The sequence below is a fragment of the Entelurus aequoreus genome, linkage group LG05 (genome assembly GCF_033978785.1).
Source record: "Entelurus aequoreus isolate RoL-2023_Sb linkage group LG05, RoL_Eaeq_v1.1, whole genome shotgun sequence".
NCBI classification, from domain to species: Eukaryota; Metazoa; Chordata; class Actinopteri; order Syngnathiformes; family Syngnathidae; genus Entelurus; species Entelurus aequoreus.
The window spans coordinates 24,093,591-24,112,838 of NC_084735.1; the positions used below are offsets into that span (position 1 = coordinate 24,093,591).

The following is a 19,248-nucleotide window of genomic DNA, read 5'->3' on the forward strand; positions in this document are numbered from 1 at the left end:
GCCAAATAGTAAATGGGAAAAGAACATTTACCATATTTGGCAACACAGTTTGATGCATCACTATCTCCAGCACATGTTTTTTTCTTAAAGTTACACACACCGTGGGACACAGTATTTACTTCTTGTGTTTCATAATGCTGCAACATGGTTTGATCCATCACTACTTCTAAAGTATCTTGCCATTTTTACACATTTTTCTTAATGTTTTTTACTGGGTTATAGGGCAAAGAAACCGAGTAATTAGCTAAAAGCAATACAATTTTTTATTTTTTTTTTAATAATATAACTGTAAAAAAAAGAAAAAGTTTAACTATAAAAAAAATATTGGAGAATATAACTTTTACGATTATGCAACATTTAGTTAGAAAAATAATACCAAAATGTATAATAGAAAGCGACCTAGCAATAAAGGAATACTGTAGGGCAGTGGTCCCCAACCTTTTTGTAGCTGCAGACCGGTCAACGCTTGAAAATGTAATTTTTATATAAAGAAATACAATCATGTGTGCTTACGGACTGTATCCCTGCAGACTGTATTGATCTATATTGATATATAATGTATGTATTGTGTTTTTTATGTTGATTTAATTTAAAAATAATAATAATAATATTTTTATTTTTTTATTTTTATTTCTTGTGCGGCCCGGTACCAATCGGTCCGTGGACCGGTACCGGGCCGCGGCCCGGTGGTTGGGGACCACTGCTGTAGGGTCATGGTGAAAAAAAAAAAAAAAAGTTATATTTTTTTTTTAAATAGAGGTGAAAATGTTTTTTTTATTTTTTTTTATTTTTTTTAAGTTTTACTAACAAAATAAATTGGGGGACAATTTGAACTTGACTTAAGTATAACATTTTTTTTATTATTATACGATGATGACTTAAAATGACTTTTGTTCTCATGAATTGACCACATTGTTCATTTTTACAGTATGACCCCCTATACTAATTTCTCCAAGACAGTTGGTTAAACTATAATTATTTTTTAATAAATAAATTAAACAAAACAACTCTTAATTATAAAACACATATATATTTTTTAATTATTTATTATTTTATTTATTATTTTATTTATTGTATTACTTTTTTTTATTTTGTAAATGTTTTTCCCTAATTTAGATGGTGAAAGGTTTTGACAAATGATATATATTGTTTTAATCCTTACCAGTATACTGTATATTTTTTGGGGCGAGACACATTTAGATTTTTAATTACTAAATTAGTTTTTGACGAAAAAAAAAATCCCAGGAAAATAATATAATATTTGTATTCTTTATTTGTCTAGGATTAGGTATAAAATTTAACTATTTTAAAAAGCGCCTAATGATAAAATGAGTGTCATTCTAGCTCATTAAAAATAAAAAAATAAAAAATTACTGTTATTACTATTTGTTATTAACAGTATGACCACCATACAAATTGTTCACAGCCAGCCAGTTAAATCATAACTGTTTTTAATTAAAAACAAAATCTTAATACTAAAACTTAAAATAATTTTTTTTAAAAATTATTGTCCCTTTTTTTTTTGTATTATTATTTTTTCTTCCGTAAATGTTTTTTCCTAATTTTGATGGTATAAATATACATTTTAAAAAATCCAGAAAAATATATTTGGGACAAAAATACATTTTAATTAGTAATTTAGTTTTTCAAAGATTAAATCCCAGGAAAATAATTTGTATTATTTAATTGTCTAGTATTACGTATAACATGTAAGTATTTTAAAAAGCGTCTAATGACAAAATGCACCATTATTGAGCCTTGGGGGAGGTCCCAGTGCCCTACTGAGTGCCATTCTAGCTCATAAAAAAGAAAAAGAAAAGTAATATATATATATTTTTAAATACAGTGGGAAATAACTTTTTTTCCTAAATCATATTATTATGAAAAAATGGGGGAAATTAAACTATTTTTGTATTCATACCCAATTTTTTACCATTTTTTTCTCATAAAACTATAAATTTGTTTCTTTAAAATGTCAACTTATTTTCATAAAATTACTGTTATTACTATTTGTTATTAACAGTATGACCACCATACACGTTTTTCACAGCCAGCCAGTAAAATCATAATTGTTTTAAATTAAAAACAAAATCTTAATACTAAAACTTAAAATAAATTTTTATTTTTATTATTGTTACTTAATTTTTTGGATTTATTATTTTATAATTATATTATTTATATTTTTTCCTAATTTTGATGGTGTAAATAGAAATAAAAAAAAAATCCTGAAAAATATATTGGGACAAAAATACATTTTAATTAGTAATTTAGTTTTTCAAAGATTAAATCCCAGGAAAATAATATATACATTTTGTATTATTTAATTGTCTAGGATTAGGTATAACATGTTAGTATTTCAAAAAGCGCCTAATGTCAAAATGCACCATTATTGAGCCTTGGGGGAGGTCCCAGTGCCCTACTGAGTGCCATTCTAGCTCAGTAAAAAAAGAAGTAATATATATATATATATTTTTTAAATACAGTGAAAAATACCTTATTTTCCTAAATCATATTATTATGAAAAAATGGGGGAAAATTAAACTCTTTTTGTATTCATACCCTAAATTTTACAATGTTATTGTCATAAAACTTTAAATCTGTTTCTTTAAAATGTCAACGTATTCTCATAACATTACCATGTTATTACGATTTTTTTACACATTTTTCACAGCCAGCCAGTTAAATCATAATTGTTTTTAATTAAAAAACAAATCCTAATACTAACATATAAAAGAAAAAAACTTTTTTTATTATCGTTATTTAATTTTTTGTATTATTATTTTTTCTTCCGTAAATGTTTTTCCTAATTTTGATGGTCCAACGTGTTAATATAAATAAATAAAAAATCTTGAAAAATATATTTTGGACAAAAATACATTTTAATTAGTAATTTATTTTTTCAAAGATTAAATCCCAGGAAAATAATACATATATTTTGTATTATTTAATTGTCTAGGATTAGGTATAAAATGTAAGTATTTTAATGATAAAATCCCCCATTATTGGGGGAGTTCTGAGTGCCCGACACTGCAAAAAGTCAGTGTTCAAAAACAAGAAAAAAAAAAGAAAAAAAAATAGGGGTATTTTAAGCAAAATGCTCTGCCAATAGAACAAGAAAATTTGGCTTGTCAAGACTTTTCAAAACAAGTAAAATTAGCTAACCTCAATGAACCCAAAAATACCTTAAAACAAGTATATTCTCACCAATAACTTGGTAGAAAAACAAATGAGACCTTTTTGCTCAATATGTTGAAAAATATTCTTAAATTAAGTAAATGCTAGTGCCATTATCTTGACATAATGATATGCGTTCGGCATCATGATTTTTTTTTTTCATGCTTGAAGTAAGAAATTATTACTTTAAAAAAATAGTTTTATACTTGTTAGGGACCGAATGTCCCTTTGGGACAGAGGACCCTATTGTATTTGTAAGGTTTTATTCTTTATTATTATTATACCGCCGCCTCTTTGAGCTGTAATTTGACCTCCTTAACATGCTTCAAAACTCACCAAATTTGACACACACATCAGGACTGGCGAAAATTGCGATCTAATCAAAAAACCTAACCCCAAAACTCAAAATTGCGCTCTAGCGCCCCCTAGGAAGAAAACACAGACACAACTGCTCCTAGGAAGAAAACAGACAAAACTGCCTGTAGGAATGTCGTAGAGACATAAAACAAAAATGTCTATGTAGGTCTCACTTAGACCTAGATTTCATTCACTGACAACCCCCAGCAAAAATCAACAGGAAGTTTGCAATTCCCCCTTCAAAACAAACGTTTAGTAACAACAGTCACCTTTTTTTCAAACATTATCTCCTCTGAGCGCGTTTGTCGTGTCGGCTTCAAACTAGCACAGGAGAGAGATTGAACCCTTCTGTTTAAAAGTTGATGAAAGAGTTTTAATTACTGCTCCGGTTTGGATTTTATGTGCCGTCAAAGTCGGTCCCGTCCATAGCTGCTTGCAGCTTTAATTTTATACAGTTGATATTCTAGTTTCAAGCATGTTTTACTCAATATAGGTCATCAAATCTCAGCAACAAGCTGTAATATCTTACTGAGATCATTTAGGACCAAAACCCTTAAAACAATTAAAAGACTAACATAAAATCTGCTTAGTGAGAAGAATGATCTTATCAGACAGAAAATAAGCAAATATCACCCTTATTTGAGATATTTAATCTTACTTCGATTTCAGTTTTTGCAGTGTGCCTACTGAGTGCCATTCTAGCTCAGAAGAAAATCGCATAAGTGAAAAAAAATAATGGGAGTCGTGTGGCTTCTTAAATTAAATTGTGCTGCTATGGAACCCAGGAAGTGGTTTGTTGCTGCACTGGTCACGTGACCCAACATGGTGACAGTGGAGCCGAGGCCAATGACGAGCACTTAGCCCGTCTCTCTCATCTAATGGCTGTTTCATCGCTAGCACATGTGTGTACATTTTACAGTCCTCGCTCCACTACAGTCCCCAAAATACACAACCACCATACATCATCTCTAGAAGGCAGAAAAGACACCACACATCCTTCATTTCCACTGACTGAGAGTTAGTGTCATCCATCATGCAGAGCTAGCGCCAAATAAAAGGACATTTATTTACGGCAGCGCAAAGGTCGACTTTAAGATCTAGTCGTGCAGCTACTACGCTCTTAAAAAGAGACTATAAAACAAAGTAAACACGGCTCATAAACACAAAGTTAATATTCTATAAAGCAGAATAAAACATAAAAGCTACACATGGAGGCTTTTACGTGTGTAAACAGGAGAGTGTGTGTGTGTGTGTGTGTTCTGGCAATGCTTACTTAATGGGGACATCGCTCTGTTTACACACTCACCTTTAGGGGACCTCTGACAGTATGGGGACAAAAAAAACAGGTCCCCTAAAGGGAAACCTTTTTAAATGATAGTCAGATCCATTCTGAAGATGCCTCAGTGATTTTTAAGCTTTGGCCCATAAAACATGTTTACTGGTTAGTTTGAGTGTGAGACGTTTGCATTCAATGTTGTTAATAGGGCTGCAACAACTAATCGATTAAAATTGATTATAAAAATAGTTGGCGATTAATTTAGTCATCGATTCGTTGGATCTATGCTATGCGCATGTGCAGAGGCTACTTTTTTATTATTATTATATATATATTTTTAAATTTTTTATAAACCTTTATTTATAAACTGAAACATTTACAAACAGCTGAGAAACAATAAACAAAAAAAGTATTTCAATAAAATACTGGAAAGGATAGAAATGTAGTTTGTCTCTTTTATCCGATTATTAATCGATTAATCGAAGTAATAATCGACAGATTAATCAATGATCAAATTAGTTGTTAGTTGCAGCCCTAGTTGTTAAAAATAAAATGTAAAAATAAAAGTTTAAATGAGTTTGTATTTTATTTCTGTGGTTTAAGGTAAGATAAGATCATCCTTCATTGATCCCACAACACGGAAATTTGGGTTACTTTGTTACGTGTTTCAAATATTGGTAAAAGAGAAAATAAATTTTTTGGAAAAGTGAAACATTTGTTATCCTGGCATTAATAGTACTGTGATTCTGTATGGTATCCATCCTTAATTAAAACTAATATATTTTTCCAAAAACAAAATCGTGATGATTATAAAACATTATTACCTTAAAGCAGGGGTGTCCAAAGGTCATTTTTTAACGGCCCCACTGCACATTTTAAAAATACTATTTAAAAAACATTAAAAGTGGTATTTAAAGAGCAAACAGGTGAAATGTAACAAGAAAATGTAGCAATGTTTACTCTAATCACACAAAGCTGCCATGCAGGCTGTTTCTTTCTTTAAAAATATGACCTATTCAAGGCTCCAATTACGTCACATTAATTATTTTGAGATATTTTTTGGGGAAAATGTTGCATATTTTGTGTTTGGCATGTAAAAAACACGAGCTGTTTTTTTTTAAAGAAGGGCCTAAAACGAACAAACAAAAAACATAAACAACAATAAAACTTATAATTGACAGATAGATCTGAAGTTGATCTCGAGATTATTGTGTTAAAAGTAAACAGTAAAAAAAAAAAAATTATCATTTATTTTTTAACACTTTAATGAGTAGGACCCTTTTGGATCCCCTACAATTTTAGTGTGATTAGTTTTTAAGTGTAATTGCTCAAAAAATAATAATGTTGTTATGAGTTATTGACCTTTTTAAGGCTCCAATTATTATATAATCTCAAATATCCCACTTAAAAATTTTATTGGGTGAAAATATTGCATATTTTGTGTTTTTTTCATTAAAAAAAAGGGTTTTCTCTGACAAAAAGAGCATACAATTTAAATCTTTAAAAAATGTTATATTGACAGATAGACCTATTGTTGATCTAGAGATTTAAAAACTTGAATAATAACACATAATAACACTGAATAATGACACAATTTTTATATTTTTTGGACCAAAACCCTTTGGGGTCCCCGGGATCAAGCCTGAGTGGAAGCCTAAATGTATATTTTTTATACATATATTGTATTGGTTTTTAAAATAAAAAATATCAAAATGGCCCCTGCTAGCTTTGATTTTTCAATGTGCGGCCCTCAGTGGAAAAAGTTTGGACACCCCTGCCTTAGAGCAAGCCTGGGCAATTATTTTGACTCGGGGGCCACATTTAGAGAAAAAAATGTGTCTGGGGGCCGGTATATCTATTTTTAGGAACACTAACACAAAACCTCACAATAATGTCTGATTGAATGCTAAAAACGTTATGACAGAACGCCTTGAAAAACCTAATGGAATTTTACATTTTTCTATGAACGATAAAACACTGAATATTGACAAAATATGAATGTCACACCCCTTTTCGATCGACATATTTTACAATCAAGTGAAACGCAACAAAAATGCAACAAGCAGTGAAATATGAACGCGAAGGGTACAAAATAAACCCACCTACAATCTGATATATCTGATACATCACTAAGCTTTAGAACTTTGTTGTGAAAATCTCCTTCCGCGTCTGTGGAAACGCTTCCCACCCACACTGCTTGGTGCCTCGTCTGAGCTGCTGTGATGTAGATTACCGTAGTAACTAATTACATTACCATAGTAACTGGTATATCATCCAAAAGTGCAGATTCCAACCATTGAAATACTTTGTATAGTTCAAGACTTACGGTCATTAGAAAACATCACTGCACATCATAATGGCAGCTACACTTTCCATCTTAAAGATCTTTTTTTATGCCTCCACAACCTGTAGAAAAGGTGGTCCCCACAAGTGATGATCAAAAACTTGGTCCCCATTCCAAATGATAACCAGTATGTGTATGTGTGTGTGAGAGAGAGCTGTTAACAGTTTATAGGCATCAGGTTGAAAAGGAATACAGTATTAGCTAAAGAAGTGCTGGTAATAAACAAAATGATATATACATCATGTTATGGAATATTACTTTTTTTAAATTTATTTTTTTATACACACAACTTTACTTGTGTGCATATTTCCTCCCGACTTTGAATGCAGTATTTAACAAGAGTGAAGCGAAGATCAAAAGCGTTCTTCTCGCTCTGCTTCAGGGCCGACTTTTGACTTAATAACTGAACAATCTCTGGTAATTATATCCTCAAATATTTATGGACGCTGTTAGGGGCCTTGGTAAGAAGGAAAAAAAGGTTGATTGCAAAAGCAGAATATTAAATCAACACGTTTTTTTTTTGTGGTTTTGTCAGGTCTTCTCTGATATTGTTTATGGAAAAGGGCCACCAAGTATACATTTGAAAAGTCTGAACTGTTCATGCGAGCCACATTTGTATCAGATGTACAGAGATGTCCGATAATATCTTTAAATTCTGTAAAATGTAATATCGGAAATTACCGGTATCGATTTCAAAAAGTAAAATGTATGACTTTTTAAAACGCCACTGTACGGAGTGTTACGCGGACGTAGGGAGACGTACAGAGCGCCAATAAACCTTAAAGGCACTGCCTTTGCGTGCTGCCCTAATCACATAATATCTACGGCTTTTCACACACACAAGTGAATGCAAAGCATACTTGGTCAACAGCCATACAGGTCACACTGAGGGTGGGCGTATAAACAACTTTAACACTGTTACAAATATGCGCCACACTCTGAACCCACACCAAACAAGAATGACAAACACATTTCGGGAAAACATCCGCACCGTAACACAACATAAACACAACAGAACAAATACCCAGAACCCCTTGCAGCACTAACTCATTCGGGACGCTACAATATACACCCCCCGCTACCCCCAACCCCGCCCACCTCAACCTCCTCATGCTCTCTCAGGGAGAGCATGTCCCAAATTCCAAGCTGCTGTTTTGAGGCATGTTAAAAAAAATAATGCACTTTGTGACTTCAATAATAAATATGGCAGTGCCATGTTGGCATTTTTTTCCCATAACTTGAGTTGATTTATTTTGGAAAACCTTGTTACATTGTTTAATGCATCCAGCGGGGCATCTCAACAAAATTAGGCATAATAATGTGTTAATTCCACGACTGTATATATCGGTATCGGTTGATATCGGAATCAGTAATTAAGAGTTGGACAATATCGGAATATTGGCAAAAAAGCCATTATCGGACATCTCTAGTTTTAATATATGCATGATGTTTCTGCTGTTTATCCCCTTTTTGCAGATTCATTTCTATTTTGTTTAATTGGCATAATCAGAATTGAAATATATATCATTTGAACCTCCGATGTATAATTGTGTATGAAAGATAGATGCAATTCAAAGAAGTATTCATTCCTTCAATTAGTCCCTCACTAATCGTTAATTGGTTCCGGGCCTGACCGTGGTAATTGAATTTCAGCTTAGTAGAAAATATTTATTATAAATTGAATAATTTCCTGGCTAGAGCATAAATAAAAAATCATGAGGAAAAAAAAAAAAAAAGCATAAAAAAAACAGTTTACAACCTTTTTAATGCAGTTTTTAACATTCTGAGAACCGCCCCGAGCAGGGGTCTTTTAACGTTTTCCAGGCCAAGGGCCACCGAAATGATGGAGAAGGGACCCCCTTTTTTTTTAGGGTGTTGTTAAAATCAAATCAAATGGAAAAAAACAGTAAAAATGTAAGCAAAAAGACGTAACGTAATGAGGAAAAGCTGACATGTTCTTACGAATAATAATACGCTTTGCAACCTACATTATAAACTTCACGCAGAATTTTGTCTTCGAATACATATTTTTGTTTTTAGTATTTTTAGTATTTTTGACCAAACAAAAAAATGACCCCGCATGCTTTTGACTTCAAACATATATACAATTATGTTCCAATAAACTGCTCCTAAAGGGTACCTTGTTTGTATACATTAATACCATATTAATATAATACAGTATAGCTGGCAGATAGGACTGCTAATCGCCAGCTGGCAACTAGCGCACTAATCGCTAAATAATCTTAAATCATGTTTTTATTTGAAACTTGCAGGTTACATGTTACTAACATGTTATTTATAAACGACACTACACTGTGTTGGATCAATGTTTACATTTGTGGAAAAATGATAAACATTCTAAATAAAATGCATATTAAAATTAAAGCTGCAAGCAGCGTTGGTCGGGTCCGCATCTTTGGCAGGTGCTAGTCCTAAGTGTCCCAATACTTTTGTCCGGTGGTAGTCCTGAGTGAGACCTACATAGAGGTTTTTGTTTCATGTCTCTACGATATTCGCACTGGGAGTTAGAGGAAGTTGTGTCTGTGTCTTTTTCCTAGGTGTTGCGGCACAGTGGTTGACAGTGGTAAAATCAAAGCAGCAGAGCAGCATCAGCGCAGCAGGTCTTTGAAGGCTCGTAAAATCAAAACCGTAGCACGAATCAAAACGCTTTCGTCAACTTTTAATCAGAAGGGTTCAATCTCTCTCCTGTAGTAGTTTGAAGCCGAAACGACAAACGCGCTCAGAGGAGATAATGTTTGATGTTTGGTGACCGGTTGTAACAAAAATTTAGTTTTGAAGGAGGAATAGCAAACTTCCTGTTGATTTTTGCTGAAGGTTGTCAATCTATGAAATGTAGGTCTAGGTGAGACCTACACAGAGGTATTTGTTTCATGTCTCTAAGACGTTCCTACCGGAAGTTACAAGCAGTTTTGTCTGAGTTTTCCTCTGAGAAGCAGTTTTGTCTCTGTTTTATTCAAAAATTGCGCAAGAGCGCAATTTTGAGTTTTGGGTTTTTTTTTTTTTTTTTAGATCGCAATTTCCACCAGTCCCGATGTGTGTGAGAAGTTTGGTGAGTTTTGAAGTATTTTAAGGGGGTCAAATTACAGCTCAAAGAGGCAAAAATGAGTGTTTTTAGTACATTTTTGTCTTAAATGGGAAATTGCCAACTTCCTGTTGGTTTTTGCCCGAGGATGTTAAATTATGAAATGTAGGTCTAAGTCAGACCTACATAGAGGTTTTTGTTTCATGTCTCTACGACCTTCCTAGTGGAGTTACAGGCAGTTTGTTTTTGTTTTTTCCTAGGGGGCGCTAGAGCGTAATTTTGATTTTGGGGTTTGTTTTTTTTATTGGATGGCAATTTTCGCAGGTCCTGATGTGTGTGTCAAATTTGGTGAGTTTTGAAGCATGTTAAGTGGGTCAAATTAGAGTTTTTTGTGGGGTCGGTATAATAATAATAAAACATTACAATAACAATAGGTTCCTTTGTACCTGTACAAAGGACTCCCTGTGGGAGTCCTTTATACAGGGTACAGGCGGACCCTAAAAATAGATATAAATTCACCGTGGTTACCTTTAAGGGTCGCAGACCTCCTGTTGAAGACCACTGCTGGAGACATGAGATCACATCCATGTGCAGGTGAAACTGAAAAAAATAGAATATCATTTATTCCAGCAATTACATTTACAAGGTGAAACTAATATACGATGTAACGACTAGGGGTGTAACGGTACACAAAAAATGTCGGTTCGGTACGTACCTCGGTTTAGAGGTCACGGTTCGGTTCATTTTCGGTACAGTAAGAAAACAACAAAATATAAATTGTTTGGTTATTTATTTACCAAATTTGTAAACAATGGCTTTATCCTTTTAACATTGGGAACACTATAATAATTCTGCCCACGTTAATCAACATTAAACTGCCTCAAGTTGTTGCTCAGATTAAATAAAATGACAAAACTTGTCTTCTACATATAAAAAGTGCAACATTAAACAGTTTCAAGTCAACTCGTCATGCTTAATTTATTACAGCATTTGGGAAGCCTGTAGTTGATCGTTATTATGTAAATGTTATATTGTTATCAACATGTGATAGCAGGGACCCTGCCATTCAAAACTAGGCTGCTCCATTACTAGTGATTAATGTAACTATAGCTGAAAAAATAGTACAATAGCAATAGGAGAGACTATTCATCCCTGAACACCATGGAGTTCATGTAGGTTTAATGATGCACTTACATTATTATATCAACTATCAGAGACAGAAACTCTTAATTTAACATAATGTCCTTTTTTGCTGCTTCAACACAGATCAAACAACACAGAAAAAGGCAAAGTGAAATAAGAGACAGACAGGGCTTTGCTGTCCGTAACACACACACACACAGCAAAATGAGCTAACGTTACGCTAAAAGCGTAAAGTCACCTCAAGCCATGACTGCGAGCGAGCTGAGCTGCCGTCTAAGTTTCTAGAAGGTCAACGGGCTCATAGTGATGTTTCTAGTAGTTAACTGGGAGGTGTTTATTATAATTTGGGGAGAGCCCGCAGCCTGATGATTACCTGCTAAACACTTACCTGCTCATGACGACGCTTGAGCACTGACTCCATGCGCTCTGAATACGCACTGCTGATTGGCTGTTACCGCTCTGAATACGCACTGCTGATTGGCTGTTACCGCTCTGAATACGCACTGCTGATTGGCTGTTGCCGCTCTGAATACGCACTGCTGATTGGCTGTTACCGCTCTGCGTGTAACCAATCAGAGGGTTGTGTGGGTGGGACAATGCTGGGTGCTGCAGAATACTGACAGAGACAGGCAGAAGGAAGCGGAGCAGCTTGTTAAGACTTTAGCTTTGGCGGCTACTTAATATGTTCGTGTGGAAACTCGTTCGGTACACCTCCGAACCGAACCGAAACCCCCGTACCGAAACGGTTCAATACAAATACACGTACCGTTACACCCCTAGTAGGGGCATAACATGCAACTCATGACACGTAAAGACATTTTTTGATATCATTTGCTTTATAAAAATCCTGAATTGAAATTCTCAGAAAATGTTAAGTTTTCAAAAACTGTAAACCGTGTTCATTAAAATGATAACAAATAAAAAAAGCTGACATAGCTCACTTTGTATGTAATGAGTTGATATCACATGTTGCTTTCACATTTTTAAAGCTTTACGCCATATTCTAATTGATTGACTTTCACCTGTTTTCTGTCATCTTCATTACTGTCCTATAATATGGTCCGCTACGACGAAGTCTGACCCGAACAAACTGCAACTTGTTCAGAACAGAGCGGCTAGACTGCTACTTAAATGTTCTTTGCGCACTAATATTTCATTTATGCATTCACGCCTGTCCTGGTTGTCTGTTGAACAAAAGATGCATTGTAGTCTCCTTATGTTCTTTAGAACTATCATGTTAGATCAATCACCAGGTTACTTTTACAAACGGTTTTTAAAATCAACTAACACACATATTCATGACACTAGGAATGCCAGCAATGGATATTTGGCACTTCCTGCTCCCAGGACCAATCTCCTCAAACATACAGTCATGCACAGTATAGATGTATATCATTCTGGAATGGTTTGCCATCTCACATTAATCTCTCACAAAGTAAATTGTCATTCAAGACAGCTTTGAAGATGCACCTATTGCAGCTGCCCACATGACATGAATTTTTAAAGGCCTATTGAAATGATTTTTTTTAATTTAAACGGGAATAGCAGATCCATTCTATGTGTCATACTTTATCATTTCGCGATATTGCCATATTTTTGCTGAAAGGATTTAGTAGAGAAAATCGACGATAAAGTTCGCAACTTTTGCTCGCTGATAAAAAAAGCCTTGCCTGTACCGGAAGTAGCGTGACGTCACAGGAGGTAATATTCCTAACAATTTTCCTTTGTTTACAATGGAGCGAGAGAGATTTGGAGCGACAAAGCGACGATTACCCATTAATTTGAGCAAGGATGAAAGATTCGTGGATGAGGAACGTTAGAGTGAAGAACTAGAGGCAGTGCAGGACGTATCTTTTTTCGCTCTGACCGTAACTTAGGTACAAGCTGGCTCATTGGAGTTCACACTCTCTCCTTTTTCTATTGTGGATCACGGATTTGTATTTTAAACCACCTTGGATACTATATCCTCTTGAAAATGAGAGTCGAGCACGCGAAATGGACATTCAAAGTGACTTTTATCTCCACGACAATACATCGGTGACACACTTAGCTACTGAGCTAACGTGATAGCATCGTTCTCAAATGCAGATAGAAACAAAATACATAAATACCTGACTGGAAGGATAGACGGAAGATCAACAATACTATTAAACCATGGACCTGTAACTACACGGTAATAATTCTCAGCCTGGTAAAGCTTAACAATGCTGTTGCTAACGACGCTAAGGCTAATTTAGCAACTTAGCAACCGGACCTCACAGAACTATGATAAAAACATTAGTGCTCCACCTACGCCAGCCAGCCCTAATCTGCCCATCAACAGCCGTGCTCACCTGCGTTCCAGCGATCGACGGCGCGACGAAGGACTTCATCCGTGGGTTTGGCGGCTAGCATCGGCTAGGCGTCTGCTAAGTCCTTGTTGTGTTGCTACAGCCAGCCGCTAATACACCGATCGATCCCACCTACAACGTTCTTCTTTGCAGCCTCCATTGTTCATTAAACAAATTGCAAAAGATTCGCCAACACAGATGTCCAGAATACTGTGGAATTATGAAATGAAAACAGAGCTAGTTGTATAGGATTCTCCGGGCTCCGAATACTTCCCTTGTCCTTGTGACGTCACACGCATACGTCAGCATAATAAAACGTTTTTAACAGGAAGTGTGGCGGGAAATTTAGAATTGCACTTTATAAGTTAACCCGGCCGTATGAGCATGTGTTGCAGTGTTAAGATTTCATCATTGATATATAAACTATCAGACTGCGTGGTCGGTAGTAGTGGGTTTCAGTAATGCATGTATTCTTTGTATTTTTATTTTGTTTGCTCCTATATGGACCCCAGGAAGACTAGCAGTCGCCTTGGCGTCAGCTAATGGGGATCCATTCAATAAACAATAAACCTGTGTAATGCAATACAGTAATGCGTCTGAGGCTGAGCCAATCAGTGTCCACGATACTGAACAGGGGCCGTATTTATCAAGCGTCTTAGAGTGCCATTTTACACTTAAGTCCTGAGAATTTGCGAAATGTAGTCCTACTCTCAAACTTAAGAATAAAAGCTATTTATCAACTTTCTTAAGTCTAAGAATCACTCCTACTCTCCACGATATTTAAGAGACCTTCAGAGGTGTCCTAAGTGGTTAGGAGTTGCCAGCAGGGGATGGCACTGAGGTGAGAGAGACGTGCGCGAACGTTCAGGGAGCGGAAGGATGTCCTGGCTTTGTTTGATGACGAGCAGCTGATCAAACGGTATCGTTTAGACAGAGCGGGTATTATTTTTGTCCCAGATTTAATAAGGGGCGTCATCTCATCAGCAACATCACGCAGCAGAGCTTTCACAGCAGAACTAAAGGTCATCACAATGCTTCGATATCTCGCCACTGGGAAAATGCACATTTATTTTTGATTCATTGCCAATATTGTTTGTTTGTTTTGTATTATTTTGTAGTTTATTGTCAAAATATACACTCCCATTGTCCACTTAAATATTTGTAGGATATTTCTTTATTCTTAGACAAGGGATTCCCTTCTGTGATTGGTCATTTGTATGGACACAGAAATGACGTCACCTAAAATTCCGTTTACGGCACATAGTAATGTCGTAATTCAGCTCTGAGTGTGACACTTAAGATTCAGTCCTACACTTCGCTGAAAGTGTGAGTAAGACGCTTGATAACTAACTTTTAAGTGCAGCTTTCAGCGAATAATTTCTTTACTCATAAGTCAACTCTTAGCAGACTTCTTAGGAGTAATTATAAGAAGCTTGATAAATATGGCCCCTGGTCTCATACTACTGACATTTGCACTTCATTTAGTCATTTATGTGCTTTTACTCGGCCAAAAATATTTAGAATAAAGAAAACTTTTTTCAAATACGACTGTATTCGATTTTAAAAAAAAATATTCGCTGTATATTTTATAACAATTTTTTTAACCTATTTATATGATTTAAAGTGCTTATTTTGACATTAATATAAAAAAAAAAAAGTACCGTATTTTTCGGACTATAAGTCGCAGTTTTTTTTCATAGTTTGGCCGGGGGTGCGACTTATACTCCGGAGCAACTTATGTGTGAAATTATTAACACATTACCGTAAAATATCAAATAATATTATTTAGCTCATTCACGTAAGAGACTAGACGTATAAGATTTCATGGGATTTAGCGATTAGGAGTGACAGATTGTTTGGTAAACGTATAGCATGTTCTATATGTTATAGTTATTTGAATGACTCTTACCATAATATGTTACGTTAACATACCAGGCACGTTCTCAGTTGGTTATTTATGCCTCATGTAACGTACACTTATTCAGCCTGTTGTTCACTATTCTTTATTTATTTTAAATTGCCTTTCAAATGTCTATTCTTGGTGTTGGGTTTTATCAAATAAATTTCCCCAATAAATGCGACTTATACTCCAGTGCGACTTATATGTTTTTTCCCTTCTTTATTATGCATTTTCAGCAGGTGCGATTTATACTCCGGAGCGACTTATACTCCGAAAAATACGGTATATTCTTCCGCTGTCTTCTGATTGGCTGTGAGGAATCACATGGTCGCTACTGTGCGGCGTACACTGCAAAAACTGAGTAAGATGAAATATCTCAAATAAGGGTGATATTTGCTTATTTTCTGTCTGATAAGATCATTCTTCTCACTAAGCAGATTTTATGTTAGTCTTTTACTTGTTTTAAGGGTTTTGGTCCTAAATGATCTCAGTAAGATATTACAGCTTGTTGCTGAGATTTGATGACCTATATTGAGTAAAACATGCTTGAAACTAGAATATCAACTGTTGCAAAGCTGTGTCATCAACACTCACAAGTATAAAACTGCTTTTTTAAAGTACCGTATTTTCCGCACTATAAGGCGCACTGGATTATAAGGCGCACCTTCAATGAATGGCCTATTTTAAAACTTTGTTCATATATAAGGCGCACCGGATTATAAGGCGCACCTTCAATGAATGGCCTATTTTAAAACTTTGTTCATATATAAGGCGCACCGCATTATAAGGCGCATAGAATAGACGCTACAGTAGAGGCTGGGGTTGCGAGACCTGTTGTGGCTCAATATTGGTCCATATATAAGGCGCACTGACAGCGTTTGAGAAAATTGGAGATTTTTAGGTGCGCCTTATAGTGCGGAAAATACGGTAATAATTTCTTACTTCAAGCATGAAAAAAAAATACATGACGCCGAGCGCATATCATTATGTGAAGATAATGGCACTAGCATTTACTTAATTTAAGAATATTTTTCAACATATTAAACAAAAAGGTCTAATTTTTTTTTCTACCAAGAAAAGTACACTTGTTATTAGTGAGAATATACTTATTTTAAGGTATTTTTGGGTCCATTGAGGTTAGCTATTTTTTCTTGTTTTGGAAAGTCTTGACAAGCCGAATTTTCTTGTTCTATTGGCAGATAATTTTGCTTAGTTCAAATAAAATATCCCTAATTTTTGTATTTTTTTCTCTTGTTTTTGAACACTGACTTTTTGCAGTGTAGGGCACTCAGACCTCCCCCAATAATGGTGGATTTTGTCATTGAAATACTTACATTTCATACCTAATCTTAGACAATTAAATAATACAAAATATATGTATTATTTTCCTGGGATTTAATCTTTGAAAAACTAAATTAATAATTAGAATATATTTTTCAGGATTTTTTATTTATTTATATTAACACGTTGGACCATCAAAATTAGGAAAAACATTTACGGAAGAAAAAATAATAATACAAAAAATTAAATAACGATAATAAAAAAAAGTTTTTTTCTTTTATGTGTTAGTATTAGGATTTGTTTTTTAATTAAAAACAATTATGATTTAACTGGCTGGCTGTGAAAAATGTGTAAAAAATAGTAATAACATGGTAATTTTATGAGAATACGTTGACATTTTAAAGAAAGAGATTTAAAGTTTTAAGACAATAACATTGTAAAATATTGAGTATGAATACAAAAATGGTTTAATTTTCCCCCATTTTTTCGTAATAATATGATTTAGGAAAATATGGTATTTATCAATGTATTTAAATAAAAAAATATATATATATTACTTTTTTTTTTTATGAGCTAGAATGGCACTCAGTAGGGCACTGGGACCTCCCCCAAGCTCAATAATGGTGCATTTTGTCATTAGGCGCTTTATAAAATACCTAATCCTAGACAATTAAATACTACAAAATATATAAATTATTTTCTTGTGATTTAATCTTTGAAAAACTAAATTACTAATTAAAATGTATTTTTGTCCCAAATATATTTTTCTGGATTTTTTTAAATTTATATCATCAAAATTACGAAAAAACATTTACGGAAGAAAAAATAATAATACAAAAAATTAAGTAGCAATAATAAAAATAAAAATGTATTTTAAGTTTTAGTATTAAGATTTTGTTTTTAATTAAAAACAATTATGATTTAACTGGCTGGCTGTGAAAAATGTGTCTGGTGGTCATACTGTTAATAACAAATAGTAATAACAGTAATTTTATGAGAATAAATTGAAATTTTAAAGAAACAAATGTATAGTTTTACAAGAAAAAAATTATAAAATATTGGGTATGAATACAAAAATAGTTACATTTTCCCCCATTTTTTCGTAATATTATGATTCAGGAAAATAAGGTATTTTATTTTAATTTTAAAATACCCCTAATTTTTTATTTATTTTTCTTGTTTTTGAACACTGACATATATTTACTCACTTCCTGTTTCCCGCCTGCAGGGCGAGTGCTCCCAGCGCTGCTTCAACATCTTCGTGCTGGAGACGGTGTGCGTGGCGTGGTTCTCCCTGGAGTTCGCGCTGCGCTTCATCCAGACTCAGAGCAAGTGCACCTTCCTGCGCACGCCGCTCAACGTCATCGACGTGGTGGCCATCCTGCCGTACTACATCACCCTCATCGTGGACTCGCTGTCGGTGGGCGGCAAGCCGGCGGGCTCGGGCAACAACTACCTGGAGAAGGTGGGGCTGGTGCTCCGCGTCCTGCGGGCCCTGAGGATCTTCTACGTGATGAGGCTGGCTCGCCACTCGCTGGGCCTGCAGACGCTGGGGCTGACGGTCAGGAGGTGCACGCGGGAGTTCGGCCTGCTGCTGCTCTTCCTGTGCGTGGCCATGGCGCTCTTCTCGCCGCTGGTGTTCCTCGCAGAGAGCGAGTTGGGCGCCAAGCAGGAGTTCACCAGCATCCCCGGGAGCTACTGGTGGGCCGTCATCTCCATGACGACGGTGGGCTACGGCGACATGGTGCCCCGGAGCATCCCCGGCCAGGTGGTGGCGCTCAGCAGCATCCTGAGCGGCATCCTCCTCATGGCCTTCCCCGTCACGTCCATCTTTCACACCTTCTCGCGCTCCTACGTGGAGCTGAAGGAGGAGCAGAACCGAGCCCTGAGGCAGAAGCCCGACTCGCAGGACAGCACCAAGTCGCAGAACAGCGACGACTCGCAGGACGTGGACAGCTACCACGCCGTCGCCGAGTCCGTCGTCGCGTCCGCACAGCGGAGGAAGTCCATGGCTGCTCACAGAGCGCACGTCCAGACTTAAAGACCAGCGCCGACACATTCCGTGGAACTCAAACTGGACTCGGGACTGAAATATCCCCGCCTCAGCAACTTTTACCTGTTCTAAAAAAAAAAGACAAAGATACGTGTCCAGTTCCAAGGGAACTACACTTTTTTGGGATCTTTGCCTATCATTCCCAATCCTTATGTAAGACACACATGCATTCTAAACCATAAATAAATGCTAGCAAAAGTCAGCTAACAATGGAACTAATCTATCCATCAGTTTTATATACATGCTGTAAGTCATACTTGCCAACCTTGAGACCTCCGAATTCGGGAGATTGGGGGGGGTTTGGGGGTAGCGGGGGGTGTATATTGTAGCGTCCCGGAAGAGTTAGT

At 35.5% G+C, this 19,248-nt stretch overlaps 1 protein-coding gene across 1 annotated transcript in view; it reads left to right on the plus strand.

Moving 5' to 3' along the window:
* Window positions 1–19,039, plus strand: part of kcng2 (potassium voltage-gated channel, subfamily G, member 2) — a 63,261-nt gene extending 44,222 nt beyond the window's left edge. The window contains exon 4 of the mRNA XM_062047485.1: window positions 18,077–19,039. Coding sequence (XP_061903469.1) covers window positions 18,077–18,889 — 813 coding nt within the window. The 3' untranslated portion in view covers window positions 18,890–19,039. The remainder of the gene's footprint in view (window positions 1–18,076) is intronic.
* Window positions 19,040–19,248: the final 209 nt, after the last annotated feature.